The following is a 14,306-nucleotide window of genomic DNA, read 5'->3' as shown; positions in this document are numbered from 1 at the left end:
CTTTGCTCAACACACACATCCAAACACCTGGGCAACGCCGGGCACCCAGGCAATTATTTATAATTGTTTTTTTACACAGGTATCACCACATTATCAAGGCCAAGAGGCCACTCAAGGATAAGGGTTAAAGAGTGTACAGTAGAAATTAGACAATATAGTAATCATTAGTAATGAAAATTCGGTAAATTTGATAACTTATATGGAACGGCTCATCAAGAACTTATTTACGTTAGACTTGAAGACAACCATATTGTAGTCAGCCGGAAAGCAGGAAAACGGAAGACAATTCCACAGGCGTGCAGTTCTAAGAAAGAAGCTTTGTTCATGGAATCTACGTTTAGGTTTAGGCACAGATAAAGAGTGGGGGAATTATTGATAGTGTTTTCATCTAGACGAGTGTTTCTTGTGAAAGTTTGGCGAGGGGGGACCAGTCGAACACTTTCCATGAAAATAACGATACATCAGAGACAAACTCGCAACATCTCTTCTGCGAGATAGAGGTTGCAGGGAAAAGAAAAGGACATCTTCTACGAGGCTACGAAGTCTATTTTGAACTCTATCAAGGCAGGACAAGTCTTTTCTAGCAGCTCCTGCCCAGATGTAGCAACAGTATTCCATCCTTGGACGTACCTGGCTCTTATATAGATAGAGAATTGCATCAGCAGTGAGATATCTACTGGATCGATAGAAAGATCCCACCATTTTTCCAGCGGCCTTGGCAACAGATTTGATGTACGTGTTCCATTTAAGATCAGGAGTAATGGTCAAGCCCAAATTCTAAAATTTCGAGGGTTAGTTTCACCTTGAGCTGCTGCATCGTGCAATTTAAATTGTGTATATTAAGACAGCATCTTCTCATTCAAACAAATGTTACTGAAGAGCACGGAATTCTTCTGTTTTATTATCTTCCGTTCCATTGTCTCCAATCTCCGAATGGTTTTCTTTGCATTTTTTTTTTTTTCAAAATTGTATAAGTTGGATCCATAAAATGCTATGGATCCAACTTATACAATTTTCAAAAAAAACACAAATAAAACCATTCGGAGATTGGAGACAATGAAAAGGAAGATAATAAAATAGAAGAATTCCATGCTCTACAATAACACATACACATACACACATACATATATATATATACATATATATATGTGTGTGTGCGTGTGTGTGTATATATATTGAGTAAAATCAGTTTCAAAAGGAAAAACAAACAACATCAATAGATTGTACGATCGTTTCGGAAACGATGTTTTTATTGAAGTAGACAATATGTCTTGAACAATAATTTGATAAAAAGATTTTGTTTTATTTTAAGAAATTAAAAACAATATATATGCCGCTCCCCATTTGGGGGTACCAAATTGGTCAAAGGAAAAATCATTCACAACTCGCATTTAGGTAAAAATGAACTTTCCTATGAATAATTGAATTCATTCAAAACGTATCGCACAAACAAAAACAAATAAAATAGCATCTATATAGTGCTCAGCCTTCCCAAAGTATATTTTACGTTTAGGAAAATATTTGCACATTTAACGGTAATCAGAGAACAAAATACAACTGTATGGTTACATATTTTAAGATTTATAAGGAATCGGATCAGTAATTGTATTGGAATCGAGAAAAATATTGGAATCGTCTCATCACTAATATATATATATATATATATATATATATATATATATATATATATATATATATATATATATATATTATTATTATTATTATTATTATTATTATCTCATTGAACACGAACCCGACCACCTTTGTAACCAATAAAATATGATGAATACACCAAGCCTCAAGAGAAAAAGAAAAGCCAAAATCAAAAACACCAATCGCTCCTGATAATAATCCGATGCATCGATAGAAAGCGCTTGAGAAAAATATTGCTGAACAATTTGGGCGCCATTTTATACAATATGTCAGCCGAAATAAAAAAAGACCGCTCGACGAATAGAAATATAGTGTGTGTGTGTGTGTGTGTGTGTGTGTGTGTGTGTGTGTGTGTGTGTGTGATACAGATTAAGTGGTTGCATTGCTATAATCACCTCGCCATGTAAAACGTTTTATATTGGCCAATATCGGACTCAGTATTCCGTAACTTTTAAAATGCCAGTGTCCTATAAATAAGCATCAGTGTCCAGTTGTAAAATGCATTCAATCATATTATTTAAATATTTTTTTTCTTTTTCAGCCACAACTTGAAATCGATCGTCTGGAAGGCGACAGAAGCGGACAATTGGTTGTACCTGACTTGTCCATACTGCACATAGGAAACCGATTCCTTCAAACATATATCAGATCTGCTCTAACGATCAAATTCTCAGGAAAGGCCGTTTTCCCTGGTACCGTTTACAGCGAGGCGCCAATTTATGTGCAAGGCGGACTAGAAGGAATCGAACATTTTATTGTGAGAAAAAAACTGTCTCTTTTTGAATCGGGTTTTACAGAGAACAACTCTACCTTACCAGGGCTTTACCAGTTTGTCTCATTGGTCGTGGCAGATGGCGGGCAGATGAGCGTCAGTGGGTCATACAGCACAAGAGAGGCGACACTGGTTCTGCAGAATAAGAAATTCCTCATGCAGCATCGCTCGACGGTCAATGCGTACCGATCTTTTTACATGTTCGGCACGGAAATGACGATGCAGAAAAAATCCACGATTTCAAGCGACGGAAAAGGTACGTCATTACCATCAGTTGAACAATGATGGAACACTACTGATTATATTAGTGGTTATATTCGTGGTTATATTACTGGTTATATTACTGGTTATATTAGTGGTTATATTACTGGTTATATTAGTGGTTATATTAGTTGTTATATTACTGGTTATATTAGTGGTTATATTAGTGGTTATATTAGTTGTTATATTACTGGTTATATTAGTGGCTATATTAGTTGTTATATTACTGGTTATATTAGTGGTTATATCAGTTGTTATATTACTGGTTATATTAGTGGCTATATAAGTTACTATGCATTTATCTAGATCAAGATAAGGGTACGCATTGAAAACGATGTGTAAATCTTTAGATAATTTGTCTTAAAATGATTTCTATTTGTTATATATAATGATGATTGCAACGTCTTGCCAGATGAGTGCCACTCCCTTGGATACTTAAAGTCCATGAGTCCAAATGCCTGAGGGGGTATCTTTTTTTTTTTTTACACAGTGATCACCACTTATCAAGGCCCGGAAGCCACTCAGGTATAAGGGTTATTGCAAGTACATTACGTTAGTGTGGAGATTTGATGAAGTGTTTACTTAAGGGAGCGGTTCATTAGGAATTTGTTAACATTGGACTTGAAGACATCCAAGTTGTAGTCCGGTGGGAAGCAGGTAGACGGAACAGAGTTCCACAAGCGTGCAGTATCTATACAAAGATAATGCTACAGAGTCGTGGCTTTGTACGACAGCTAAACCTCTCCCTCTCGATTCAAAATGTTGAGATCCAGCAACAAACAAGAGCAAGATAGCCAGCAACAAATTAAACTGCAGACCAGCTTAATGCGGGTACTGGTCTCCCGCTTTATAGTTTTTTTAAATCAGAGATTTGCTTCTCCTATAAAGGTTGATTTCACCACGGCTTACGGGAGCCCTCTCCACCCCAACACATATATACATACACACAAATATACACGGTGCTAGTTGGTCGTTAACCCCGAAAAAGGGTTCATTCGCCCTTTGAAAGGGCTTGTTTTAATCCTTCAGGGAGACTAGCTGCCCTCCTCACCAAACAAGTCTGGTGGGGGAACCAGTTTAGTCGCCGGTGACCCCACCATGAGGCAGGTAGTACTGAGTTACATGGTGCCAGTAGCATATGACATGACCTGACATATATATATATATATATATATATATATATATATACTAGCAAAAGTACCCGTCATTGACTGGGTTCAAAAACAGCCTACAGAAAATGGACTCTGATTTATGAAAGTATGATAGGTTATGGAAAGGAAGAGTTGTAAAGAGATAGCTTCGAATTTCGGGGTATCAAAACCAAAGCAAAATATGATGAAAGTAAAAATAAAATAGATAAACCCCATAATTTATTATACCATACCTGTTCACACTGAAACACTTATCACAATATTCTGTAGATCTATATTAAAAAAAACCTTGTTAAACTTTGTGACATATTTACATTCTATGGAGGTCAGGTGCGAACGAACACCTCATAATTTTATTATACCATATTTCTTCAAACTGAAACATAATTATCAAAGTTTCTTACACAGATAGATATGAAAAATCTTTATTAAAGTTTGTGCCTATTTCCATTCTATGGAGGCCAGGGGGGAACGCACACCGTACAGTTTTATTATACCATCCCTATTTAAGTTAAAACATACTCATCAAAGTATTCTTATGTAAATCTATATCAAAAACACTTGTAAACGGTTTTTTTTTTAATTTTAATTTTTTTTATTCCATACTTACGAACGCTAACCCCACAATTTTAATGAATCATCATTATGCCAGATCAAACATGCCCATTCCTGTGTCTTGACACATCTTCTATCAATTATATGTGATCAGTTTTATTAAATGTTCAACCATATAGGAGCCTATTCGTGACCAGACACACACACACACACACACATTCAGCTTTATATATATAGTGATTTAAAGCTTATGAGGGCTTTTTGAAGCATGAAAAACGATGTCACTTTTTGTATTTAATATTTTTATTGTTATTTTTTATATTTAAAGTGGACCTCCGCTCTTGGTCAAAAAAAGTATCGAAATGAAAAAGAAAAAGAAAACCGTTGAAAGAACTGCAGATTTGTAGCGTGGACAGCGTTCATTCCAAGCAATCATGTTCAAAAAGTTCACGTGAATTATTTTAGCCGTTTGTGGAAGAAGATTGTGTTTTTTTTATATTTTATTTAATGTTGCAACGTAAAAGCGTTTAATTCAAACGGCAAAAATGAGACGCAATTGATTTCAATGTGTATAATGTAATCGAAATGAAATTGGTAAACGGCAAAAATAATGTAATTATTAGTTATGAATAATATTATTATTATTATTAATAATAATAATAATAATAATAATAATAATAATAATAATAATAATAATAATAATAAAGCTACTGAAGAGGGCAGAGTTAAAGACAATGTCGGCTTTTTTTTTAATGGTGAGTAAGAGATAAAACTTATTATAATAATAATAATAATAATAATAATAATAATAATAATAATAATAATAATAATAATAATAATAATAATAATAATGAAACTACAATGTCGGCTTTTTTAATGGTGAGTAAATTCCGTCTCTCCCTCAATAAAGATAGGACGAACATAGATAAATAAATAAATAAAAATTTTAAAATGAAATAATAATAATAATAATAATAATAATAATAATAATAATAATAATAATAATAATAAAATCAATAAAATTAATATTAGTTAATAATTAAATGAGAATACAAATAGTCTCGGTCCTGAAGTAAAATTGTCTCAGTCCCGAAGGAATTCTCATACACAGACCGAGGATAATATCAGAGAAGGTACTTAAATGTATGTGATTTTGGCTCGAAAGTCACTCTTTGTGTATTGATAATAAAGAAAATATGTATAAAATATTAATAATAATAATAATAATAATAATAATAATAATAATAATAATAATAATAATAGACCAATAATAGCTTTCACATAAAAAACATGTGCATAAGGGTACAGATATACATGTGCATGCACAATTAACACCCATTAATACGCATACATACCAATACACAGTCATATTCAACGACCATATGTATATAATATATGCACCCCCATACATATAATGCATATATAAATAATAATATGCATAAACAGAAATGCACGCATGCACACACATACACGCATATATATCTATACACATGTATATGCATACAATGACATGTACAGGTCCAGGCATGCATACGTGCACCAATATGCATACATACATGCATGCACACATACCCATATGCGCACATATACACACATACCATATATACACATAAGCACATACACATGAATATATATACATACATATAGAATATAGAAATACACATACGCATAAATACACATATATACATATACATACATATACAAATGTATAAGCATAAAACAAGAGCATGTAAGGCAGCACAAAGATGTGCGCATCAACATGATTATGCATTACATGGACAAGAACTTACATACACACACACACACACACACACATATATATATATATACATATATATAAAAAAATAAAACCATATATGTACAGATATATGTATACACATCCGCATATAAACACATACATACATATATAGGCGCATATGCACATACTTATATAGTCAAACACAAATATCAATTACTATTTAAATACATGTATAAAATACTGTGAGTGAATAAGTAGGGATGTGAAGTTAACGATGTAAACATAGATGTAAACATATATATATATATAGGAAAATGGTGCAGATAGAAAGTTAGATATAACGAAAATAATAGTAGTAGTAGTAGTAGTAGTAGTAGTAGTAGTAGTAGTAATAATAATAATAATAATAACAGTAATAATAATAATAATAATAATGAAGATAAATAAAGTAATAATAAGAATAACAAGAGAATAATGCATGTGTTAGCTATAAAACGAATACATATACATATTGAAATCAATATAGAACAAGAACAGGTTAACACATACGTATAAGTATATATGTATGAGTAGGTGATTGTGTTACTTAATCATTTTTTTAAGTATTTGTAGAATTTAAGTTGGCCAAGGTCTGTGTAAAGACCTGTCTTATGAGTGTTTAGTCGGTTGATCCATTGTATTTCTTTTTGTTTTCGTATTTTTGTTGATGGGAAATTTGAGTCTATTAGGAGGCATCTAATATTGTCTATAGTGTGTCCAGGTAAACTGAAGTGGTTTGCTAGTGGGGTGGGGGATTTTTGTCTGATTGTCGTCTTATGATTGTTTAGGCGGATTCGAAAACGTGTCAGAGTTCCGCCAATATATCCTCCATTGTTGCAAATGGAGCAGTATACGTAATATATCACATTAGAACTGTCACATGTTAGACGCGGCGGTTTTATGTGAGTGTTACATTCAGGTATATTGAATAGTGGTGTGGTATTTAGGTGTATGCATATAACGCATCGCGGTTTATTGCATCCATAATTGCCATTTTGTTGTGTCCTGTATGCGTTTGCAGGTGAGTATGGTTGAGAGATTGGGTGGTTGTTTGATCGCATTAATTGGTGGAAGGTGAAATATAGACTTAATAGTGGAGTTATTTTTAGGTTGTTGTAAGTATTTTTTTAGGTGCATGTGTTGGGCCTGGTTGAAAACCATTGGGATGCGTTTGTTAATGTTTTTTTTGTTTGTACTGGAGAAGACCGGAACTGTCAATGTTATTAGTTTTTTATGGCTTGTTTAATATACTTAATGGGATATTGATTATTGATGAATTTTTGCGTAAGCTTTGTGATATGGTTTATGTAGTCTAGAGGGTCGGAGCAGATGCGTTTTATTCGTATGCATGACCTGTAAATGATAGATTTTTTTAGGTTTAATGAATGGTTTCTATAGATATTGAGGAATGTCTGATTGCCAGTGGGTTTAATAAAGGGGGACGTAGATAGTCTATTGTTATGGGATATGATAGTGACGTCCAAGAATGGGATGGAGTTGTATGAGTGTTCCATGGTAAATTTTATATTGTTATGTGAATTATTGATGTATTCGTGGAAATTCTTTAAGTTTGTTAGTCCATGTGGTCATATGAAAAAAATATCATCAATGTATCGGCAATAATGGGACGGCTTGAGGGGGAAGTTTTCAAGGAGTTTGATTTCTAGCATATGCATAAAAATGTTGGCATAGCTAGGGGCCATTTTAGTGCCCATGGCGGTTCCTTTTATTTGAAGATAATTTTGATTGTTAAATTTAAAATTATTATGTGTGAGGATGAAGTATATAAGCTTACAAATGTCTTCCATTTTATCGTTGGGGAAATTATTGTGAAGGAGGAATGTTCTACAGGCTTCTACTCCCTCGTCATGAGGAATGTTAGTGTATAGAGCTGATACATCTAATGCGACTAAAATAATTTCTTGTGAAAGATTGTCGATTTGTCCAATGGTGTTGACAGAATGTGTGGTGTCCTTAATATAGCTAGGGATGTTGGGTAATAAGGGGGTTAGAATTTTATCTATATATCCAGAAATATATTCTGTTAGGGTGCCAACACCTGATATTATGGGTCTACCAGGAGGTGAGATGTTATGGGATTTGGCTAGTTCATAAATGTTGTCAGGGTTGAGGGCCAAAGTTTGAGGTGTAGCGGTGGTAGTGTCTGTGTTTGTTATGAATTTGTGAAGTTTGTGTAGTTTAGGAGTAGTGTAAAAGTTAGCTGCTTTAAGATTTGTGGGAATGAGGGAAGTAATTATCTTGGAGATACAAGGAGTAAGATTTTGATAAGATTCGTGAGTTCTATTTTATAGATGAATGTTGGGTCTTCCGGGAGTGTTTTGTTGAAATTTGTGTCTTTGAGTTGGGTTTCCGCTTCCTCAATATATTTAACGGTGTCCGTGATGGTTATGGCTCCTCCTTTGTCTGCTGATTTGATTGTGATATCATAGTTATTTTAGGGTGTGAATAGCTCGGCGTTCTTGAAGAGAAAGGTTTTGGTTTTTGTTGAGACGTTCTTTATTGTGAATAAATTCATCTAGATGTATTCTAGCTGTTTTATCATATTGATCGATGTTCAGGCTTCGTCCACTGTGTGGAGTCCACATAATAGAGTCGTTAGGTTTTTCGAATTGCTTAGTATCTGGAAGCGGGTTGTTGGTGGGTGTGTCGTTGTTGTGGTCTTTGAAATCTTCTTCCACAAACGGCTAAAATGATTCACGTGAACTTTTTCGAACATGAGTGCTAGGAATGAATGTTGTCCACGCTACAAATCTGCAGATATTCAACGGTTTTCTTTTTCTTTTTCATTTCGATACTTTGTTGTGACCCAGAGTGAAGGTCCGCTTGAAAGATAAAAAATAACAATAAAAATATTAAATACAAAAAGTAACATCGTTTTTCATGCTTCAAAAAACTCTCATAACCTTTAAATCACTTTCCTAGAAGTATACGTGGACTTTTAACACACACACACACACAGATATATATATATATATATATATATATATACTTTTTTGTTTTTGTTATACGTAAGCATTTATATGTCGCTACACATTTATGAGCATGTTTCGGTCAGCTAGTTACAAGTAACGAGAAACCTCTTCAGGTAATATTGCTTGTACAAAAAGCTTTTGTAGAAACAATATGGCTTGAAGAGGTCTCTAGTTACTTGTCGACTATATATCTAATAAACGGTTATATATCTGGCTGTCTGACTGTTTCCATATTTTCAAACCCAATCTCCTCCGAAACTAAAAGTCGCAGAGCGGCGCTAGGGGTCTCAAATAATTGAAGTTTTACGGATCGTTTTTTGGGACTTTAGCCGGTTAAAATAGTTTTCAAGGTGTCAAAAAATGGGGTCGAAATTGAAAAAAATCTTTGTACATTTATCTTAATATTTTTTTTATTTCCAGTCAGTTCATGTGAGTGTCTCGTGGGTACAGTGGTAACGTCACAAGCTTTAAATGCTTTGGTTTCGATTCTAGCTGATCAGAAATATTTTTTGTTTTTTGAAATCACGACTCTATAATAATATATACGAAATCGGAACAAATTAAAATAAAATGTATAAGCGTAATTTACGACCGGGCAAAGCCAGACGCCCTTCTCCCGCCGCTATTATATATATATATATATATATATATATATATATATATATATATATATATATATATATATATATATTAGCCTTGCACTGTTGTAAAATACGCATATAAATATATTTTAATTTGTCCAGATTTCGTGTATATTATTATAAAGTCGTGATTTCAAATACAAAAAAACAAAGACTATTTTGGTGCCATCAGCTGGAATCGAAACTGAAACTCTAGCATTCAAAGCCGGTGGTGTTACCACTGTAACAACGTGACACTCACATTAATTTAAAAATCAAAAATTAAAAATAAATTAAAAATAAAATAAATTTAGATTAATATATATATATATATATACAACTGATGATCCCTTGAAAAAAAGAAAAAAAAAAAAAAAAAAAAAAAAAAAATTGGTATTATAGTAAATTTGAGAGTTGATGCAGTGATTGAAGGTGATGACTTACTAACTAGATGTTTTTTTAACGAATGATAAAAAATAATTTTTTGTATGGTTTCAAATGTTAAAAACTTCAAAGACTATATATATATATATATATATATATATATATATATAACTACTTCATTTACTCACATAAAATTAATATACGAAAGTATGGATTTATGCGTAAACTTTAAGTATTTACTTCAAAAGTGCTCAATACGTAGGTAGAGCTAGTTAGTAATTTATAAAATATATATGTGATTAAGCTACATTGAATATTCGGCGTTTCATCCACTCTAGGATTCGTCAGGCTTATGCGCGAATTCTGTGGTTGTTTCTAGTTTTTATATGGTCCTCTTCTGTTGAGGATTTTAGTTAGCCAATCAGCTTTCTAGTATCCACCGCGCCCCTTCCTATCAGCCAATTGGCATGCATTTTATCGAACAACGGATCTGTTGTTCCTTTGTTCGATAAAATGCATGCCCATATATATATATATATATATATATATATATATATATATATATATATATATATATATATATATATATATTAAGGGAATTAATGATGCAAATAATAATTTAAAAAATGTATTTCAAAAACATAAACTACAATAGCTTTTATTTTCCTTATGCCATGGTGTTCCAAAATTAGCCTTTTATTTTTCGGTGGAAATAACTGTGTTTTATTTTTATTTTTTATTTTTTATTTTATTTATTTGTTATTTATTTATTGCTTCCATGGCTGTGCTACCCTGCAGAAGTTTAAATGTAATGTGAATAAACTTTTCATTTCTCAACTCCCCGTAGTTCCGTTCCAGACACGATCCCAAATTCCTCAAGTCTAAATGGCAATATGCATCGTTTGGGATGAATAAGTTTCAAAAAGCACATGTATTCAATTAAATCTGATATCATCACACTATTCAAAATAAACTGAAGCAAATTGAAACAAAACAGATTGAAACAATTAAAATACTGTTGTCTCTACATAAACTTTTGAAAAAAAATGTGGCGTCGTTGCATTTTTTTTTTAAATTTATAACAGTATTAAATGTGACATTTATAGATTCCATAAAATATATCTTACCGATTGTATCGAACAGGAAGTTGTTTTCCGGAAGTGATGTAATATAATAAGACGTGACAAAGAAATACTGCACTCTCTTTCGTACTGCCTACGAGACGAAGCAGTTTTTATCCGAAAAACTGTTTTCTTTATTTTCTACGTGCTTGTTAAAGGAAGACTGATCTAAGGAAATACAACTGAGAATATATTAAAACATAATGATTGGTTGTATGTATTAATGAGTCACCGCTTATCAAGGCCCAAAGGCCACTCGAGGATAAAAAGTTAATTAGCTTGTCCGATAGACTGAAGTAACAACGTGAGTATTGAAATAAGAAAAATTTCATTATTTAACAGGATGATTTATCAGGAATTAATTATCATTCGACTTGAAAACTACTGTGTTGTAGTCAACTGGGATTCAGCCATGCGGTATTGTGTTCCATGGACAAGTAGTTCTTGGAAAAAACTTTGCTCATTGAATTTTCGTTTAGTTTGTGATGATTAAAACAGACAATTATCAACGACCTATAATCGCTTTTACTGCGACTAGCACCCAACGACACATAAACCTTATTTCTGCAACTGTAATACGGCATAATCACGTTGGCACAACAGTTCTCGTTGGATCACCGAAGTTAAGCAATGTTGAATCTGGTCAGTACCATATGAGTGACCATTTGGGAATACCAAGAGCTGTATTTAGGATGTCGACATTTCTCTGCATGTTGTGTTATTCATAAAACTAACCGAATCACTAGTCGAGGTTTGTTTGAAATCCTTACAACTTAGGCGTACCTCCACAATAGAGGTAAATGCAAAACAAAATCTCTTACATTTTAAGTAATACCTAACAGGAGTGAATGATTTGAAAATAATGTTTATTTTCTAGTGACAACGCTGACAGCATGGAGAGATCGCGGGGTGACGTGGGGTTTGCAGAATGACAGAGAGATAATGTGTTCGTTTTTCTCCCCCAGATCCCTGCTTCTCTTATTGTCGTTGTCTGCTGACTCTATGTTATTGGCTTTCATTACGTTAGAACATTCCACCAGGCATTGTCTGAAATGTCTGTCTCGCTGACCTATCCTCGGGGATTTTACGTCCACCATTTTGAATTTTTAACGTCATTCACGGAGCAGCTGGATCCAGGACCGCTGCCTTTACCTAGAATTTGACCGACTTTTCATTTGACATCTTCGCAAGTCGACGATCCACCTCTGTCACCTGGAACTCCACTCCTCTCTGTAACACTCCTTCCACACATCTAAAAAAAAATAATAATTTAATAAACAATACAATTATTTTTTCGATACAAAAGATATCTTCACAGTTCACAGCACAAGGGAAACAAAAAGTCAGTTTAGTCCTTTGTTCACCGGGGTTTATGCATTTATTAATTATTTCCATTTTTTCATGGACATTGGTCTTTACAATTTACAATAATTTTTTCTCTTTTTTCTTTTTTTTTTTTTTCTTTTTTGAGAAATTAAAAAAAACGTAAATCTTTAGTTCCCTAGAAGTATCCCAATGCATGTTTTTATAAAAACATCCACGGTATTTCCTCCGCAATTTTAAATCGACACCGAAGTAACTGACATCCGATAGACCATGCGTGTTTCTGCTCAAGAAATTTTTTTCATTTTTAACTTATAACATGCAATAACTGCAACAATCTAACGTCGTCATCTTCTCTGATACGTATATACATGTGACTGGGAACTGCTTGTGAATTTAATATTCCCTTGAGACTTCCTCCTTCGGAGAAAGCCGGTTTAACGCGTTTAGAAAAGTTTGTGATACAATTCGAGCTTACTGTGGTTGTGCCAATTAACGTTCATGATTGATAAGAAATGATGAAATACTATTGCCACATCTGGGCAGGAGCTGCTAGAAAGGACTTGTTCTGCCTTGATAGAGTTCAAAATAGACTTCGTAGCCTCGTAGATGTCCTTTTCTTTTCCTTACAACCTCTATCTCATAGAAGAGATGTTGCGAGTTTGTCTCTGATGTATCGTTATTTTCATGGAAAGTGTTCGACTGAGCTTCAATCTATGGTCCCCCCTCGCCAAACTTTCACAAGAAACATTCGTCTAGCTGTAAACACTAACAATAATTCCCCCCACTCTTTATCTGTGCCTAAACCTAAACGTAGATTCCATGAACAAAGCTTCTTTCTTAGAACTGCACGACTGTGGAATTGTCTTCCGTTTTCCTGCTTTCCGGCTGACTACAATATGGTTGTGTTCAAGTCTAACGTAAATAAGTTCTTGATGAGCCGTTCCATATAAGTTATCAAATTTACCAAATTTTCATTACTAATGATTACTATATTGTCCAATTTCTACTGTACACTCTTTAACCCTAATCCTAGAGTGGTCTCTTGGCCTTGATAATGTGGTGATGCCTATGTAAAAAAAAAAAAAAAAAAAAAAAAAGAAACGTCTTTAAAAATGTCTCCACTCTCCTTCTGCTTCATTTCATAAGAATGAAGTTTTTCCGTACTGCTTGGAACGATGACCCTTAAAATTGTGTATTTATCATTATTGCTTACTAAAGAGAACTAATTGTTGACTATTTGTTTGAAATTTATTGTTTGTTTTAAGATCTTATAAGAAGGGGAGATAATTATAATATCGCAGAACACTTTTTGAAAGCAATTTAATAGATGTTTCTTAATAATTCTCGCTTCTGTCATTTTGTCATTTAGTCTTCGAATTCTATAACCAATGTTTCTGACAAAGATGAAAGAATTGCTGTTTTCTGAGTCGGAATAAAGCCATCTAACACATCGTTGCTAGTTTTTAACTTTAAAGGAGTTTCCTTTTTTCCTATTTTAGCTCCTTAAATCAAGTAGCTTCATGATTCGTTTGGAGCATTTTCCATTAAAAAAATACTTTATATATTAAAATGCATTTTGGCATGAATACAAATGTTTCTCACGTAAAAGAGAAATTAAAAAACGGTTTTCAATGGTTGATCTAAGATTTAGGATAGAATCGTATTCTTTATTTATGTTGTATTTCTACTGTGT

The 14,306-nt window shown here is 33.2% G+C and overlaps 1 protein-coding gene across 1 annotated transcript in view; it reads left to right on the top strand.

Annotated features, from left to right (window-relative positions):
• The window catches only part of LOC145249431 (uncharacterized), a 911,941-nt gene that overhangs the window by 730,638 nt on the left and 166,997 nt on the right, over nt 1-14,306 (top strand). Inside the window, exon 94 of the mRNA XM_080110989.1 lies at nt 2,195-2,681. Coding sequence (XP_079967115.1) covers nt 2,195-2,681 — 487 coding nt within the window. The remainder of the gene's footprint in view (nt 1-2,194; nt 2,682-14,306) is intronic.

Source organism: Euprymna scolopes, chromosome 28 (assembly GCF_053919585.1).
Source record: "Euprymna scolopes isolate OS-2025 chromosome 28, ASM5391958v1, whole genome shotgun sequence".
Classification (NCBI taxonomy): domain Eukaryota; kingdom Metazoa; phylum Mollusca; class Cephalopoda; order Sepiida; family Sepiolidae; genus Euprymna; species Euprymna scolopes.
This window is presented reverse-complemented; position numbering and strand designations above follow the sequence as displayed.